This window comes from Callithrix jacchus, chromosome 5 (genome assembly GCF_049354715.1).
Source record: "Callithrix jacchus isolate 240 chromosome 5, calJac240_pri, whole genome shotgun sequence".
NCBI lineage: Eukaryota > Metazoa > Chordata > Mammalia > Primates > Cebidae > Callithrix > Callithrix jacchus.
The window spans coordinates 139,310,081-139,329,754 of record NC_133506.1 but is presented as its reverse complement, the minus strand read 5'-3'; the positions used below and the strand labels follow the sequence as shown (position 1 = coordinate 139,329,754).

Genomic DNA, 19,674 nt, shown 5'->3' with positions numbered 1-19,674 from the left:
ACTGAAACGAACACTTCTGCTAACTCTGAGAGCCAACAGCAGAGAAACAGCACAGCTTCTAGGCTGTTCATCCTGCAGCATCCCAGCTCTACCAGCAACGGTAACAGTGAAAGCCACTAGCAATCATGAGACACGTTAACTCGTTTACATGAATGGATCGATTTCCTCCATACACAATAATCTGTAAGGGGAGACGTGTTACAGATGAGAGAAACTGGGAAAGACTCCAGTGTTTGCTCAGAGACACACACCAGAGAGTAACAGAGCTGGTCTTATTCAGGTGTCTGAGTATATATATCCTGTGGAGCCCCCACATGGTATGCCCCATAACCCATCCCGCCACCGAGGCAGCAACATGGAAAGACTGGAAGCAGAACAAGTTAGGTCTTTATGAACCGAGATAATACCACCAAACTCACAGGGCTGCTGTAAGAACAGAGAGCATCCCTAGACCAGAACCATCGGAAAGGCTGAGCTGTAGCTCAGACTGTGGTCTCTAACAAAGCAAACTGGTTTAAAATCTATGTTCATTCCTGACAAGGGCTGGGCCTTGCCTCTGGACCTGATAGGCTTAATTTTCTCTTTATTTTTAATAGGAAACTCGATATACATATATGAAATAATGCATGTCATGAAACAATCAAGTGTGCTCTGTGGTCATAAGAACTGCCCAGGGGCACACACCTGTGCCTACCACAGCTGGCCCCTGCATGGTGTCATTTACATCTGCAGTCTGTGTCTCTCATGCTCTTCTTCAAAATAGCTTTGTCATAAATATACATATCCCTAAGAAATACATAGTTGGTTTTGCTTGCTAATGAGCTTTATACAAATTGCAAGAGTTCTTTATGCTCTGGGTGGTGATCCTTTGTCTTTTCACTCTTTCTTATGGTAGCTTTGACAAATGGAACTATATTGTTCAGTCAATTTTATCATTCTGCTCCGTTAGGGAACATTTTGTGTCTTAAGAAATCTTTTCCTACCCCCAAGGTCATAAAGATAGTATCCTTAATCTCTAAATACCTAGAATCTAAATACCCTCCAAATAGGGCTCACTCCATCAGGATTTGATTCACCTGTATGGGCTTTTGCTACATGAATAACCATCTGTTCTGACTCCAGTGAGAAGAGTCATCCTCCCCACAGGGACCACGATGCCCCATCCTCTGTCCTGTATCAGAGCTGCACCGCCGGACTGAGGTCTCTACTGTGCTGCACTAGTTCAGCTACCTTCCTGCGCCAAGCCAGCTATACTGATAGCTGGTTTGATATAGCAGGGTTTGACTGCTTGTTGGGACAGTTGGCTCTGGCTTTTCTTGAATCCTGGAGAAAATGACAAATTTCTAAAATTGTTTTCCTCTTTTTTTTTCTCTGAGACAGAGTCTCACTCCGTCACTCAGGCTGGAGTGCAGTGGTGCAATCTCGGCTCACAGCAACCTCCACCTCCCAGGTTCAAGTGATTTCTGTGCCTCAGCCTCCTGAGTAGCTGAAATTGCATGAGGGTGCTACCACACCTGGTTAATTTTTGTATTTTCTAGAAGAGATGGGGTTTCGCCATGTTAGCTAGGCTGGTTTCGAACTCTTGACCTCAAATGATCTGTCTGCCATGGCCTCCCAAACTGCTAGGATTATAGGCATGAGAAACTGCACCTGGCCCCTAAAATCGTTTTATAATAAAAATGGCATATATACATTTTAGTAACTTTTAAGCAATCAAGAAATCTTTAAAATTTTCTCCATACAGGCCTTTTTTTTTTTTTTTGAGACGTAGTTTCACTCTTGTCCAGGCTAAAGTGTAATGCCGCAATCTTGGATCCAAGCAACCTCCACCTCTTGGGTTCAAGCAATTCTCCTGCCTCAGTCTCCCGTGTAGCTGGGATTAGAGGCCTGCACCAGCATGCCTGGCTAATTTTCTATTTTTAGTAGAGACAGGGTTTCTCTATGTTGGTTAGGCTGGTCTTGAACTCCTGACCTCAAGTGATCTGTGCTGCCTTGCTGGGATTACAGGCATGAGCCACTGCACTGGTCCCTTTTTTTTTGAAACTGTGTTTTGCTCTATTGCCCAGGTTGGAGTGCAGTGGCATTATCTTGGCTCACTACAACCTCCACCTCCTGGGTTCAAGCAATTCTCCTGCCTCACCCTCCCGAGTAGCTGGGACCACAGGCGTGTGCCACCACAACCAGTTAATTTTTGCATTTTTAGTAGAGACGGGGTTTCACCAGATTGGCCAGGCTGGTCTCAAACTCCTGACCTCAAGTGATCCACCTACTCGGCCTCCCATGATTACAAGTGTGAGCCACCATGCCTGGCCCATCATTTATGAACAATATTCTCAGCAATTTTTAAAATGTGTTGGTATTGAAAACCGTTATCTTTTTAAAATATATTATTTATGTAGAAATGCATATAGGTTTAAAAAATAAAATTGGCTTTTGTCACTGATCTTATATCCAGTCACCTTGCTAAACTTTTAATACTTCTAATAATTTGTAGATTCTTGTGGGTTTTCCATATGAATCTGATAATAACAGATTATTATTATTTTTTTGACAAGAGTCTTGCTCTATCATCCAGCCTGAAGTTCAGTGGCGTGATTTTAATTCACTACAACCTACGCATCCTGGGCTCAAATGATCCTCCCACCTTAGCCTGCTGAATAGCTGGGACTACAGCTGTGTGCCATTCTGCCTAGCTAATTTTTGTCTTTTTTGTTTTTCAAGATGGAGTTTCACTCTTGTTGCCCAGGCTGGAGTGCAATGGTGTGATCTCAGCTCACCGCAACCTCTGCCTCCCGGGTTCAAGCAATTCTCTTGCCTCAGCCTCCTGAGAAGCTGGAGTTAGAGGCATGCGCCACCACATTTGGCTAATTTTGTTTATTTTTGTAAAGATGAGGTTTCACCATGTTGCTCAGGCTGGTCTCAAAACTTCTGAGCTCAAGTGATCTGCTTCGCCTCTCAAAGTGCTGGGATTACAGGTGTGAGCCACCCTGCCTAGCTGACAGCTTTTCCCCCTTCCTTTCCAATGCCTTTGCCTTTTGTATTTCTTTGCCTTACTGTACTGAGTAGACCTTAGTATAATGTTGAATAAAAGTGATGACAGAAGGCATCCTTGTATTATTCCTGATTTAAAATCAATGTTTCTGGCTAGTCATGGTGGCTCATGCCTGTAGGAGGCTGGGGAAAGTGGATCACTTAAACCCAGGAGTTAAAGACCAGCTTGCGCAACATGGTGAAACCCGTCTTTATAAAAAATCAAATCAAATTAATCTTTCTAATATTTTACCATTACAACTCATGCTGCTAAATGGTTTGTTGTCGTTGTTGCTGGTTTCTTAAAGACAGGGACTCACTCTTGTCATCCAGGCTGGAATACAGTGGTGTTATCATGGCTCACTGCATCCTTGAACTTTCGGGCTCAAGTGATCCTCTGTCTCAGCCATCCAAGTAGCTAAGATTACACCTGGCTAATGTATAAATATTTTGTACAGACAGGGTCTTGTTTTCCCAGGCTAGTCTTGAACTCCTGGGCTCAAGTGATCCTCCCACTTCAGCCTCCCAAAGTGCTGGGATTATAAGAGTGAGCCACCACACCTGGCTTACGTTGCTAAAGGTTTAATGCTCTTTATCAATCGAGAAAGCTCCCTTTATTCATAATTTGTTAGGTTTTACTTTTTAATCAAGGATGCCATTAAATCAATTTCTCCTTTACAATTTATAGCGAAAACCCAATGTGAAGACTTTTTTTTTTTTTTTAAACAGGGCCAGATTAAATTTGCTAATATTTTGTGGGGGACTTTTGCATGTGACTTCATTTAGTGGGCTTGGCCTGTTATTTTTCTTTCTTATATATAGTTTTTTTGGTCTGGTTTTGGTACTGAATTTATAATGGTCTCCCAGAATGAGTTAGTATTAGCATTCTTTGTCTATTTTTAGAATTACTTGTATAAGTTTGGTAGCGTTTGGTTTGAGAAAACCATCTGGGCTTGATGTTAAATTTATGATGCTGTTTTAATTATTATTTCACATTCTTTAACAGTTGTGACTATTCAGTATTTTTTGGATCAGTTTCATTAAATTATTTTTTCCCTAGGAATTTTCCCATGTCATTCAGTTTTCAAATCTCTTTTGAAATTTTAAAGATGAGGTCTGGCCGTGTTGTCCAGGATGGAGTGCAGTGGCTATCCACAGGTACAATCTTAGCGAACTATAGCCTTGAACTCCTGGGCTTAACTGATCCTCCTGTCTTGCCTCCTGAGTAGCTGCAATTACAGGCACACACCACCACACCTAGGCAGTTTTTTTCTTTTTTGGAGATGAAGTCTTGCTCTGTTGCTCAGCCTGGAGTGCAGTGGTGTGATCTCAGCTCACTGCAACCTCTGCCTCCCAGGTTCAAACAATTCTCCTGCCTCAGCCTCCTGAGTAGCTGGGACTACTGATGCACACCACCACACTTAGCTAAGTCTCTGTATTTTAGTGGAGACGGGGTTTCACCGTGTTGCCCAGGATGGTCTCAAACTTCTGAGCTCAGGCAATCCACCTGCCTCAACCTCCCAAAGTGCTGGGATTACAGGCGTGAGCCACCACACCCAGATGCCTAGCCAGCTTTCATATTGATTAGTAAGAAATTGCTCATATAATTTTTTTTTTTTTGAGACTGAGTCTCAATTTGTAGCCCAGGCTGGAGTGCAGTGGTGTGATCTCGGCTCACTGCAACCTCCACCCCCACCAGGTCCTGCTTCAAGCAATTCTCCTGCCTCAGCCTCCTGAGTAGCTGGAATTATAGGTACGTGCAACCATGCACAGATAATTTTGTATTTTTAGTAGAGATGGAGTTTCACTATGTTGGCCAGGCTGTTCTTGAACTCCTGACCTCATGATCCATTCACTTCAGCCTCCCAAAGTGCTGGGATTACAGGCATGAGCCACTGCACCTGGTGCTCACAGAATTCTTTCATCTTTTTAATCTGTACACAACCTGTAATCGTGTCTCTCTCTTTTTTGTTTTTGGCAATAAAGTCTCGCCATGTCACCTAGGCTGGAGTGTGGTGGCACGATCTTGGCTCATTGCAATCTCTGCCTCTGGGGTTCAAACAATTCTCCTGCCTTAGCCTCCCAAGCAGCTGGGACTACAGGCACACACCACCATGCCTGGCTAAATCCTGTCTCTTTTTCATGTGTTTCTTTTGTTCTCAACAAACTGTGTCAGAAGCTTGCTTATATTTTATAGCAAAGCCAGGAATCCACTTCTGGGTTTACTGATGTTCCCCCTACTGTATCTGTTCCTTTCTGCCTGGTGTCTCAACAGCAGCGCTAATTGGCATCTGCCCTCTAGGTGACCAACCTCTTCCTTCTTGCCCACTGATACTAGAAATTACCCTAATTTCCTGCAAGCTCAGCACTGCATCCAAAAGCTCATTTTACCTAGGTATCCAGGATATAGTCATTTTGTAGTAAGAGGGTATCCCAGACAATCTAGTCTGTCATATATTCTCAATTCTCTCCAACTGTTTCTCAAGATTCAAAAATTATAAAAAGTTTGATTAGACTAGTCTTTCTGATTTATTAGGAACTAGTTATAAACATACATGTACACATTTTAGTACGCCTTCCCATCACTACTGTAGTCTGTATTCTTCTTCTCGACCAATTCCAATGTCCTCAGGACACCATTTACAATATAATCTTATTTCGTGTTATGTGCTGCAACGTTAAAAGGGCAAAATACAAATAAGTTTGTATTTGATAATTTTCTAAAAGAAATTTATTAAATAGTAAGATATAAAATGAGGCTGCCAGGTAAGAGTAGGTAAGGTAGAAAATCAGAAATATTTTAGTTTCTCTATGTGCTGAGAACAACATAGGAACTCAGAAAAATTGATTGATCCATTGAGAAGTCACAGAATGACCCAAGTCTTCACTATAAAATGTTTTTATTATTTATTCAGGAGATCCAAATAGTTTATTTATCCAAATAAACTCTTCTATTCCATTACTTTTTTTTTTTTTTAATCTTGAAAGCAGAAATAGAGAGAGAAAAGTACAATAAAATAATATGGTGCAGCACTACCCTGAAAAATTGATTCCAGAATGATTCCAAACTCACCTGATTTCTCATCTGCTTGGCATGCACTGTCTAAAACCTCCTGATCACCTTCCGCAGCAATGTATGCCCAAGTATCCGTTTCGTCTCTGGTGTTTCTCCTTTCTTTAAGTGACTGTTTGTTTTCCTTGGTTTTGTGATCATCTATGGTTTTTAAATCCAGTGGCATTTCTTCTCTTTTTCGATTATTCTCAGAAATATCATTTTTTTCTTCTGGTGTTAATTTTAATAAGTCAAATGCACTTCTGATTTCCTTAAGTGCTAATGAAAAAGTTAAAATTGATAGTTAAGTAAGAGTCACAAATTTCTGTTACACTCAAAAGAAAATCTAAGTTAGTGTTAAACCAAGAAGATATTTTCTTAATTTTTACAACCTCTACCTTGCTTATAAAGCCTGGTCTGATTTACTATCAAAGGCACAAAATCATTTCAACTGGTCTTTCTACTAGTTGCTCAGTATTCAGAAACGATGTCCAGTGTGAATGCTATTAAGCAGATGTTGTGAACTACTCAACTCCTGTTGTGACAAAGGCCTACTGAAGACAGTGAGCCAAAGAGTGATCCAAGTCTCACCAGCATCTTTCCCACTGCTAAAGACACCAGACTGTTTAATAGCTGGATCCTGAAACTTGTACCAAAATGGTTTCTGGTGGCAAGTGAGGGAAACAGCAGGGTGCCAGAGCACTGCCTGTGTACCTGGTAAACCTGTACCTGATGCTACTAGCCTTTAACTAAAGAAGAAAGTGGCAAAGAAAACTGGCAGGTACTAGACCTGATATAAGAAATAACCCCCAAGATACATTTTAGGGACAGCAATCCAAGATGGCCGAATAGGAACAGCTCAGGAGTGCAGTTCTCAGAGAGAACAATGCAGAAGGTGGGTGTTCACCACATTTCCAAACGAGTTATTACTGCCCACAGACCAGGAGATTACCATGCTGAAAAGCGCCAAGAGTTTCCTGCATGGCTGTTTCAGCCAGCACAGTTGGGTCTCTGCACAAAAAAATCACACAAAGCTGGGTGGCCATTTCAACTGGCGCCTGGAATGCCTGGGAGACAGAGCCACCCATTCAACTGAAAAAAAGGGGCTAAAACAGAGAGTCAGGTGATCTGGCTCAGCAGGTCCTACCCCCCACAAAGACCAGCAATCTGAAACACTCTGGAGTGAGAGTTTCGCAGCAAGTGCAGCTGGACCAGGGACAGTCCAGCTCTGCGGGGGAAGGGCGTCTGCCACTACCGAGGCAATCCGCCATTACTGAGGCAGTTCTAACCATACCTCCATAAACAAAACCACAAGGAAGTTCACACAGCAGCTGGACAGAGTCCACAGCAGCTCAGCAATGCCTCTGCTGGCAGACTGTGCCTAGGCTATCCCCTCGCTGGGCAGGGCATCTCTGAAAAAAGGCAGCGGCACATCAGGAACTTATAAATAAAGTCCCACCTTCTCAGGACAGAGCACTTGGGGAAAAAGGCGGTTATGAGTTCCATTGCAGCAGACTTAAACGTACCTACCCGGCAGCTCTGAATGAAACAACAGAGCTCACAGCTCAGCACTTGAGCTCCTATAAGGGTCAGACTGCCTCCTCAAGCAGCTCCCTGATCCCCGTATACCCAAAGAGACACCTCATAAAGGAGAGCTCAGGCTGACATCTGGCTGGTATCCTTTTGGGATGAAGATAACAGAAGAAGAAACTGGCAGAAACCCTTAATGTTCTGCAGCTGCAGCAGGTGATCCCCAGGCAAGCAGGGTCTGGAGTGGACCTCCAGCAGCCCTACAGCAGAGGGGCCTGATTGTTAGAAGGAAAACTAAAAACAGAAAGAAACAACTTCATTATAAAGAAAAAGGACGTCCACTCAGTGACCCCATCTGAAAGTCACCAATTACAAAGACCACAGGTAGCTAAATCCCCAAAGATGAAAAGAAACCAGCAAAAAAAGGATGAAAACACCCAAAACCAGAACAACTCTCCTCCTCCAAGGGATCACAACTCCTCACCAGCAAGGGAACAAAGCTGGATCAAGAATGAGTCTGATGAATTGACAGAAACAGGCTTCAAAAGGTGCGTAATAACAAACTTCTCTGAGCTAAAAGAACATGTTCTAACCCAATGCAAAGAAACTAAGAACCCTGAAAAAAGGTTTGACAAAATATTAATGAGAATATACAGCTTAGAGACGAATATAAATGACCTGATGGAGCTGAAAAACACAACACGAGAATTTTGAGAAGCATACATAAGTCTCAATAGCCGAATCGACCAAGCAGAAGAAAGGATATCAGAGATTGAAGATCAACTCAATGAAATAAAACAAGAAGGCAAGATTAGAGAATAGTGAAAAGAAATGAACAAAACCTCCAAGAAATATGGGATTATGTGAAAAGACCTAATCTACATTTGATAGATGTACCTGAATGTGATGGAGAGAATGAATTCAAGCTGGAAAACACTCTTCAGGATATTATCCAGGAAAACTTCCCCAACCTAGCAAGGTAGGCCAATATTCAAGTCCAGGAAATACAGAGAACATCACAAAGATATTCCTCAAGAAGAGCAACCCCAAGGCACATAATCTTCAGATTCACCAGGGTTAAATTAAGGAAAAAATGCTAAGGGCAGCCAGAGAGAAAGGTCGGGTTACCCACAAAGGGAAGCCCATCAGACTCACAGGAGATCTCTCGGCAGAGACCCTACAAGCCAGAAGAGAGTGGGGGCCAATATTCAACATCCTTAAAGAAAAGAACTTTCAACCTAGAATTTCATATCCAGCCAAACTAAGCTTCATAAACGAAGGAGAAATAAAATCCTTTACGGACAAGCAATTGCTGAGAGATTTCGTCACCACCAGGCCTGCCTTACAAGAGCTCCCGAAAGACGTACTAAACATAGAAAGGAACAACCAGTACCAGCCACTCCAAAAATGTACTAAATAGTAAACAGCATCGACACAATGAAGAAACTGTGTCAACTAATGGGCAAAACAACCAGCTAGCAACAAAATGGCAGAATCAAATTCACACATTATAATATTAACCTTAAATGTAAATGGGCTAAATGCCCCAATCAAAAGACACAGACTGGCAAATTGGATAAAAAGTCAGAAACCACTGGTGTGCTATATCCAGGAAACCCATCTCACATGCAAGGACATATATACGGTCAAAATAAAGGGATGGAGGAAGATATACCAAGCAAATAGAGAGCAAAAAAAAAAAGTAGGACTTGCAATCCTAGTCTCTGAAAAAATAGATGTTAAACCAACAAACTTCAAAAGAGACAAAAGAGGCATTACATAATGGTAAAAAGAACAATGCAACAAGAAGAGCTAACAATACTAAATATATACGCACCCAATACAGGAACACCCAGATACATAAAGCAAGTTCTTAACCTACAAAGAGACTTAGACTCCCATACAATAATAGTAGGAGACTTTAACACCCACTGTCAATATTAGACAGATCAACGAGACAGAAAATTAACAAGGATATCCAGGACTTGAACTCAGACCTGGACCAAGCAAACCTAATAGACATCTACAGAACTCTCCACCTCCAATCCATAGAATATAAATTCTTCTCAGCACCACATCACACCTACTCTTAAAACTGACCACATACCTGGAAGTAAATCACTCCTCAGCAAATGCAAAAGAACAGAAATCATAACAAACAGTGACCACAGTGCAATCAAATTAGAATTCAAGATTAAGAAACTAACTCAGAACCATACAACTTCATGGAAACTGAACAACTGGCTCTTAAATGTTGACTGGATAAACAATGAAATGAAGGCAGAAATAAAGTTGTTCTATAAAACCAATGAAAACAAAGATAAGACGTACCAGAATCTCTGGGACACATTTAAAGCAATGTCTAGAGGAAAATTTATGGCAATAAATGCCCAAATGAGAAGCAAGGAAAGATCTAAAATCAACACCCTATCATCAAAATTGAAAGAGCTAGAGGAGCATGACCAAAAAAACTTAAAAGCTAGCAGAAGACAAGAAATAACTAAGATCAGAGCAGAACTGAAGGAGATAGAGACACAAAAACCCTTCAAAAAATCAATAAATCCAGGAGCTGCTTTTTTGAAAAGATCAACAAAATAGACCACTAGCCAGATTAATAAAAACGAAAAGCGAGAAGAATCAAATAGATGCAATAAAAAACCATAAAGGGGATATCACCACCAATTCCACAGAAATACAAACTACCATCATAGATTACTACAACATCTCTATGCACATAAACCAGTAAACCTGGAAGAAACTGATACATTCCTGGACACTGGCACCCTCCTAAGTCTAAACCAGGAAGAAGTTGAAACCCTGAATAGACCAACAACAAGGCCTGAAATTGAGGCAGCAATTAACAGCCTACCAACAACAACAACAACAAAAAAACTCAGGTCCAGAAGGGTTCACAGCCAAATTTTACCAGATATACAAAGAGGAGTTGGTACCACTCCTTCTGAAACGATTCCAAACAATCCAAAAAGAGGGAATCCTTCCCAAATCATTTTATGAGATCAACATCATCCTGAAACCAAAACTTGGTAGAGACTCAACAAAAAAAGAAAACTTCAGACCAATATCCATGATAAACATAGATGCAAAAATCTTCAACAAAATATTGACAAACTGAATGCAACAGCACATCAATAAGCTTACCCATCACAGTCAAGTAGGCTTCATCCTGGGGATGGCAAGGCTGGTTCAATATACCCAAATCTATAAACATAATCCACCACATAAACAGAACCAGAGACAAAAACCACGATTATCTCAATAGATGCAGAGAAGGCCTTTGACAAAATTCAACAGCGCTTTATGCTAAACACTCTCAATAAACTAGGTATCGATGGAACGTATCTCAAAATGATAAAAGCTATTTATGACAAACCCACAGCCAATATCATACTGAATAGACAAAAACTGGAAGCATTCCTTTTGAAATCTGGCACTAGACAAGGATACCCTCTCTCACCACACCTATTCAATATAGTATTGGAAGTTCTAGCCAGAGCAATTATGCAAGAAAAAGAAATAAAGGGTATTCAATTAGGAAAGGAGGAAGTCAAATAGTCTCTATTTGCAGATGACATGATTGTGTATTTAGAAGACTCCACCGTCTCAGCCCAAAATCTCCTGAAACTGATAAGCAACTGCAGCAAAGTCTCAGGGTACAAAATCAATGTGCAGAAATCACAAGCATTCCTATACACCAATAACAGACTTAAAGAGAGCCAAATCAAGAACGAACTGCCATTCACAATTGCTACAAAGAGAATAAAATACCTAGGAATACAGCTAACAAAGCATGTAAAGGACCTCTTCAAGGAGAACTACAAACCACTGCTCAAGGAAATAAGAGAGGACAAAATCAAATGGAAAAACATTCCATGTACATGCTTAGGAAGAATCAATACTGTGAAAATGGCCATACTACCCAAAGTAATTTATAGATTCAATGCTATCTCCATCAAGCTACCTATGACCCTCTTCACAGAACTGGAAAAAAAAAAACACCTTAAACTTCATATGGAACCAAAAGAGAGCCCGCATAGCCAAGACCATCCTAAACAAAAAGAACTAAGCTGGAGGCATCACGCTACCTGACTTCAAGCTGTACTGTAAGGCTACAGTAATCAAAACAGCATGGTACTAGACCAATGGAACAGAACAGAGGCCTCAGAGGCAACACCACATATCTACAACCATCTGATCTTTAACAAACCTGACAAAAACAACCAACGGGGAATGGATTCCCTGTTTAATAAATGGTGTTGGGAAAACTGGCTAGCCATGTGCAGAAAGCAGAAACTGGACCCCTTCCTGATACCTTACACTAAAATTAACCCCAGATGGATTAAAGACTTAAACCTTAAGACCTAACACCACAAAAACCCTAGAAGAAAATCTATGCAAAACCATTCAGGACATAGGCATAGGAAGGACTTCATGACTAAAACACCAAAAGCATTGGCAACAAAAGCCAAAATAGACAAATGGGATCTAGTTAAACTCCAGAGCATCTGTATAGCAAAAGAAACACTCATTAGAGTGAACCAGCAACCAACAGACTGGGAAAACATTTTTCCAATCTACCCATCTGACAAAGGGCTAATATCCAGAATCTACAAAGAACTAAAATAGATTTACAAGAAAAAAACAAAGCCATTCAAAAGGGGGCAAAGGACATGAACAGACACTTTTCAAAAGAAGACACATATGAGGCCAAAAAACATATGAAAAAATACTCATCACTGGTCATTAGAGAAATGCAAATCAAAAGCACACTGAGATACCATCTCACACCAGTTAGAATGGCAATTATTAAAGAATCTGGAGACAATTATTAAGATGCTGGAGAGGATGTGGAGAAACAGGAACACTTCTACACTGTTGGTGGGAGTGAAAATTAGTGTAGAATTGGTGAAAGTGTAAATTCAACCATTGTGGAAGACAGTGTGACGATTCCTCAAGGACACAGAAATAGAATCCATTTGATCCAGCAATCCCATTACTGGGTATATAGCCAAAGGATTATAAACTGTTCAATTATAAAGACACATGCACACATATGTTCATTGCAGCACTGTTTACACTAGCAAAGACCTGGAACCAACCCAAATGCCCATTGATGATAGACTGGACAAGGAAAATATGGTACATATACACCATGGAATACTATGCAGCCATAAAAAATGAGTTCGTGTCCTTTGTAGGGACACAGATGACCCTGGAAACCATCATTCTCAGCAAACTGACACAAGAACAGAAAATCAAATACTGCATGTTCTCACTCATACATGGGTGTTGAAAAATGAGAATACATGGACATGGGGAGGGAAGCATCACGCACTGGGGTCTGTTTGGGGGGAATAGGGGAGGGACAGTGGGGGTAGGAAGGTTGGGGAGGGATAACATGGGGAGAAATGCTAGATAGAGGTGACAGGGGGATGGAGGCAGCAAACCACATTGCCATGTATGTACCTATGCAACACCCCCACATGTTCTGCACATGTACCCTAGAACCTAAAGGGCAATTTAAAAAAAACACCAAAAGAAGATAATTAGGATGAATTCTACTATAAATTCTGGGTATACAGCAGAGGAGTTTTATTATCAGGGAATATTGAAAACTGGACTCTAGTAAGGACCTCTATGAATGGGACAAACAGTAGTTCCATTTAAGACTATATGGTTGCAGTAAAAATGTACCTGAAACTGATATACTAGATACTAGGAGAAAAAAACATTAACAAGGCTAGGTCCAATTTTGCAGTATTTTGAACCTCTAATCATTCTTTGAAGACTGGAAGGCATCTACTATTTTTGTTTTGCTTTGAATAATAGTCTTACAGCCACTTTATGTGTAACCCACTGAAACAGCCACTGCTCCTGCCTAGCTTCATTCACCTGCTTCTACTGCCAAGCCCAGCCTAGGCTTAGAAAAAAAAAATACTTTTAGTATTACCTCAGTTACATACAGCTTTCAGGAAAAAAACCCAGGGAAAATCATCCATCTCTCAGAACCACTGTTTGCAAGAAAACGTGATCCAAGTACTTTTGCTACAGAAACTAAATATATATCTGCTAGGGCTTATTCAAACACTGTAATGTTGTTCTTGTTTGTTTGTTTAAGAAATATAAAGTATTTGCTCCAATATTGATATATATTATGGATTCTCTATTATGGTCTATCTTGAAGTGATCCAAAATGTGTATTTAATGTATTTATACAAATAACACAGTTACATATAATTAATATATTAAACAAAAGGTGTTTTTTTAAATTTAGCATCTGCCATAAAAAAAACATTTATTTTTCTGCCATAAGTAATTTCCTGTCTCAGTAATTCTAATTTGATCCCTCACCATATTAAAAAGAAGGAAAAACGAGAGGGAGAAGATGGCGCTGTAGGACCAACTCAGGATTGCAGCTCCCAGTGAAAACACAAAGGGTGAGTGGATGCCGCATTTCCAGATGGATCTTTATTGTCCACTGACCAGGAGATTCTCAGGTGTAGGAGCCCCATGGGCCGCCAGCACGGCTGTTTGGGCCGGGGCTGCAGCGCAGCAGCACTCCGTACAAAATACACTAGTTTGGTTGTCCTGTTAAACCGGCAATTGGAGATTTCGGAAGGCAGATTAGCACATTCATCGATTAAATGGGACTTAAACAGAAAGCCAGGCCAGGAGATTCCCGGGCAGCAACGTTGTTCCAGCCGGCGCAGTGGTTTGCTGCATGCGAAATCAAACAGATCCCAGCACCCTTTCAGCAGGCGACTGGAACACCTGGGAGAGAGTCAACTGTTCAACTTAAAAAAAAAAAAACAAAGTGCTCTGAGGCAGGGAGCCAGGTGATCAGGCTTGGCGGGTCACACCCCCACAAAAACAAACAAAACAGCAATTAAAAAAACGCTTGGGGTTGAGAGTTTCAGGGCAAGCACAGCTAAACCCAGGACAGTGCAGCTCGGTGGGGGAGGGGCGTCTGCCATTACCGAGGCACTCGACCCCTATGGAAGGACTCTGCCATTGCTGATGCAGCCTGCCGTTGCCAAGGCAACCCACCATAACAGAGAGTCCGCCACTACAGAGGTGGGCCATCATCACCATGGCAGCTCTAACCACATCCATATAAACAGGACTACAGGGAATTACACACAGCAGCAGGCAGAGCCCATGACAGCAGGGCAGAGCCCACGGCAGCAGGTCGGAGCCCATGGCAGCAGGTCGGAGCCCACGGCAACAGGTTGGAGCCCATGGCAACAGAAACAGGAGCCCCCGGCACCTCAGCATAGCCACTACAGGCAGGCAGTGATTAGACTGCCTCCTTGCTGGGTAGGACAGTGCAATGGAGACTCATAAATGAAGCCCTAACTCCCCGGGACAGAGTACCTGAGGGAAAAAAGGGGCTTTATGAGTACTGCTGCAGCAGACTTAAACGTACCTGCCTAGCAGCCCTGAATGAACAACAGAGCTCACAGCTCAGCACTTGAGCTCCTATAAAGTACAGACTGTTTCCTCAAGCAGCTCCCTGACTCCCATATATCCAAAGAGTCACCTCACAAAGGTCTGATTAGACTGACATTTGGAGGGCATCATTCAGGGACAAAGATAGCAGAAAAAGAAACTGGTAGCAACCCTCATGGTTCCGCAGCTGCTACAGGTGTACCCCAGGCAAGGAGGGCCTGGAGTGGACCTCAGCAGTCCTACAGCAGAGGGGCCAGACTGTTAGAAGGAAAACTAAGAAACAGAAATACTTCATCAACAATCTGTATGTCCACTCAGAGACCCAATAGAAAATCAGCAACTACTCAGATGACAAATGGATAAATCCACAAAGATGGGAAGAAACCAGTGCAAAAAGGAGGAAAACACCCAAAACCAGAACACTTCACCTCCTACAAGGGACCACAACTCCTCACCAGAAAGGGAACAAAGCTGGATGGAGAATGAGTGTGATGAAATGACAGAATCAGACTTCAGAAGGTGGGTAATGAGAAACTTCCATGAGCTAAAAGAACATGTTCTAACTCAATGCAAAGAAACTAAGAACCTTGAAAAAAGATTTGAGAAAATGATAACAAGAATGGACAACTTAGAGAGCAATATGAGTGAACTGAAGGAGCTGAAAAACACAACACGAGAACTTCGCGAAGCATGCACAAGTTTCAATAGCCAAATTGACCAAGCAGAAAAAAGGATATCAGCAGTTGAAGATCAACTCAATGAAATAAAACGAGAAGCCAAGATTAGAGAAAAAAGCGCAAAAAGGAAGAACAAAGTCTCCAAGAAATGTCGGACTATGTGAAGAGACCTAATCTACGTTTGATAGGTGTACCTGAATGTGATGAAGAGAATGAATCCAAGCTGGAAAATACTCTTCAGGATATTATCCAGGAAAATTTACCCAACCTAGCAAGGCAGGCCAATATTTAAGTCCAGGAAATACAGAGAACACCACAAAGATATTCTGCAAGAGCAACCCCAAGGCACATAATTGTCAGATTCACCAGGGTTAAAATGAAGGAGAAAATGCTAACGGCAGCCAGAGAGAAAGGCTGGGTCACCCACAAAGGGAAGCCCCATCAGACTCATGGCAGATCTCTCGGCAAAAACCCCACAAGCCAGAAGAGAGTGGGGGCCAATATTCAACATCCTTAAAGAAAAGAACTTTCAAACCAGAATTTCATATCCAGCCAAACTGAGCTTCAGAAGTGAAGGAAAAATAAAACCCTTTGCGAACAAGCAAGTACTCAGAGATTTTGTCACCACCAGGCCTGCTTGACAAGAGCTCCTGAAAGAGGCACTACACATAGAAAGGAACAACCAGTACCAGCCATTCCAAAAACATACCAAATGCTAAAGAGAATCAACAAAATGAAAAATCAGCATCAACTACCGACAAAACAGCCAGCTAGCATCAAAATGGCAGTATCAAATTTACACATAACAATATTAACCATAAATGTAAATGGACTAAATGCACCAATCAAAAGACACAGACAGGCAAATTGGATAAAAAGCCAAAACCCATCGGTGTGCTGTATCCAGAAAACCCATCTCACATGCAAGAATACACAAAGGCTCAAAATAAAGGGATGGAGGAAGATTTACCAAGCAAATGGAGAGCAAAAAAACCAGGAGTTGCAATTCTCATCTCTGATAAAATAGACTTTAAAGCAACAAAGATCAAAAGAGACAAAGAAGGACATTACATAATGGTAAAAGGATCGATACAACAAGAAGAGCTAACGATCCTAAATATATATGGACCCAATACAGGAGCACCCAGATAGATAAGGCAAGTTCTTAATGACTTACAAAGAGACTTAGACTCCCACACAATAATAGTGGGAGACTTTAACACTCCACTGTAAATATTAGACAGATCAACCAGACAGAAAATTAACAAGAATATCCAGGACTTGAACTCAGACCTGGAACAAGCAAACCTGATAGACATTTACAGAACTCTCCACCCCACATCCACAGAATATACATTCTTCTCAGCACCACATCACACCTACTCTAAAATTGAGCACATAATTGGAAGTAAAGCACTCCTCAGCAAATGCAAAACAACTGAAATCATAACAAACAGTCTCTCAGACCATAGTGCAATCAAGTTAGAACTCAGAATTCAGAAACTTAACTCAGAACCGCACAGCTTCATGGAAACTGAACAACTGGCTCTTGAATGTTGACTGGATAAACAATGAAATGAAGGCAGAAATAAAGAAGTTCTTCGAAACCAACGAGAACGAAGACACAACATGCCAGAATCTCTGGGACACATTTAAAGCAGTCTCTAGAGGAAAATATGTAACAATAAGTGCCCACATGAGAAGAGTGGAGAGATCCAAAATTGACACCGTAACATCAAAATTGAAAGAGCTGGAGGAGCAAGATAAAAAAAACTCAAAACCTAGCAGAAGACAAGAAATAACTAAGATCAGAGCAGAACTGAAGGAGATAGACACACAAAAAACCCTCCAAAAAATCAATAAATCCAAGAGCTGGTTTTTTGAAAAGATCAACAAAATAGACCACTAGCCAGACTGATATAAAACAAAAGAGAGAATAACCAAATAGATGCAATAAAAAATGATAAAGGGGAAATCACCACAGATTCCACAGAAATTCAAACCATCATCAGAGAATATTACAAACAACTCTATGCACATAAACTAGTAAACCTGGAAGAAATGGATAAATTCCTGGACACTTGTGTCCTCCCAAGCCTAAACCAGGAGGAAGTCAAAACTATGAACAGACCAATAACAAGGTCTGAAGTTGAAGCAGCAATTAAGAGCCTACTACACAAAAAAAGCCCAGGTCCAGATGGGTTCACAGCCGAATTCTACCAGACACACAAAGAGGAACTGTTACCATTCCTTCTGAAACTATTCCAAATAATCCAAAAAGAGGGAATCCTTCCCAAATCATTTTATGAGACCAACATCATCCTGATACCAAAACCCGGCAGAGACTCAACAAGAAAAGAAAACTTCAGGCCAATATCCATGATGAACATAGATGCAAAAATCTTCAATAAAATACTGGCAAGCCGATTACAATAGCACATCAAAAAGCTTATCCACCATGATCAAGTAGGATTCATCCCGGGGGTGCAAGACTCGTTCAAAATACACAAGTCTATAAACGTAATTCACTACATCAACAGAACCAAAGACAAAAACCACATGATTATCTCAATTGATGCAGAGAAGGCCTTTGACAAAATTCAACAGCCCTTTATGCTAGAAACCCTCAATAAACTTGGTATTGATGGAACGTATCTCAAAATAATAAAAGCTGTTTATGACAAACCAACAGCCAATATCATACTGAATGGGCAAAAACTGGAAGCATTCCCTTTGAAATCTGGCACTAGACAAGGATGCCCTCTCTCACCACTCCTATTCAATATAGTACTGGAAGTTCTAGCCAGAGCAATCAGGCAAGAAAAAGAAATAAAGGGTATTCAAATAGGAAAGGAGGAAGCCAAATTGTCTCTATTTGCAGACGACATGATAGTATATCTAGAAGACCCCATCGTCTCAGCCCAAGAACTCCAGAAACTGATAAGCAACTTCAGCAAAGTCTCAGGATACAAAATCAATGTGCAAAAATCACAAGCATTCCTATACACCAATAACAGACTGAAAGAGAGCCAAATCAAGAACAAACTGCCATTCACAATTGCTACAAAGAGAATAAAATACCTAGGAATCCAACTAACAAGGAAGGTAAGGGACCTCTTCAAGGAGAACTACAAACCACTGCGCAACGAAATAAGGGAGGACACAAACAGATGGAGAAACATTCCATGTTCATGGTTAGGAAGAATCAATATCATGAAAATGGCCATACTGCCCAAATTAATTTACAGATTCAATGCTATCCCCATCAAGCTACCAATGACCTTCTTCACAGAACAGGAAAAAACCATCTTGAACTTCATATGGAACCAAAACAGAGCCCGCATAGCCAAGTCAATTCTAAGCAAAAAGAACACAGCAGGAGGCATCACACTACTGGACTTCAAACTATACTACAAGGCTACAGTAATCAAAACAGCATGGTACTGGTACCAAAACAGAGATATAGACCAATGGGACAGAAGAGAGGCAGCGGAGGCAACACAACATATCTACAACCATCTGATCTTTAACAAACCTGACAAAAACAACCAACGGGGAAAGGATTCCCTGTTTAATAAATGGTGTTGGGAAAACTGGTTAGCCATGTGCAGAAAGCAGAAACTGGACCCCTTCCTGACACCTTACACTGAAATTAACTACAGATGGATTAAAGACTTAAACATAAGACCTGGCACCATAAAAACCCTACAAGAAAATCTAGGCAAAACCAATCAGCACATAGGAGTAGGCAAGGACTTCATGACTAAATCACCAAAAGCATTGGCAACAAAAGCCAAAATAGACAAATGGGACCTAATCAAACTCCACAGCTTCTGCATGACAAAAGAAACAGTCACTAGAGTGAATCGGCAACCAACAGAATGGGAAAAAATTTTTGCAGTTTGCCCATCTGACAAA

At 41.2% G+C, this 19,674-nt stretch overlaps 1 protein-coding gene across 2 annotated transcripts in view; it reads right to left on the bottom strand.

Annotated features, from left to right (window-relative positions):
* The window catches only part of MPHOSPH8 (M-phase phosphoprotein 8), a 52,593-nt gene that overhangs the window by 16,535 nt on the left and 16,384 nt on the right, over positions 1 to 19,674 (bottom strand). For both annotated transcript variants that reach the window (XM_002748873.6, XM_017972982.4), the window contains exon 5: positions 6,104 to 6,361. In XM_002748873.6, the coding sequence (XP_002748919.1) occupies positions 6,104 to 6,361 (258 nt within the window). The remainder of the gene's footprint in view (positions 1 to 6,103; positions 6,362 to 19,674) is intronic.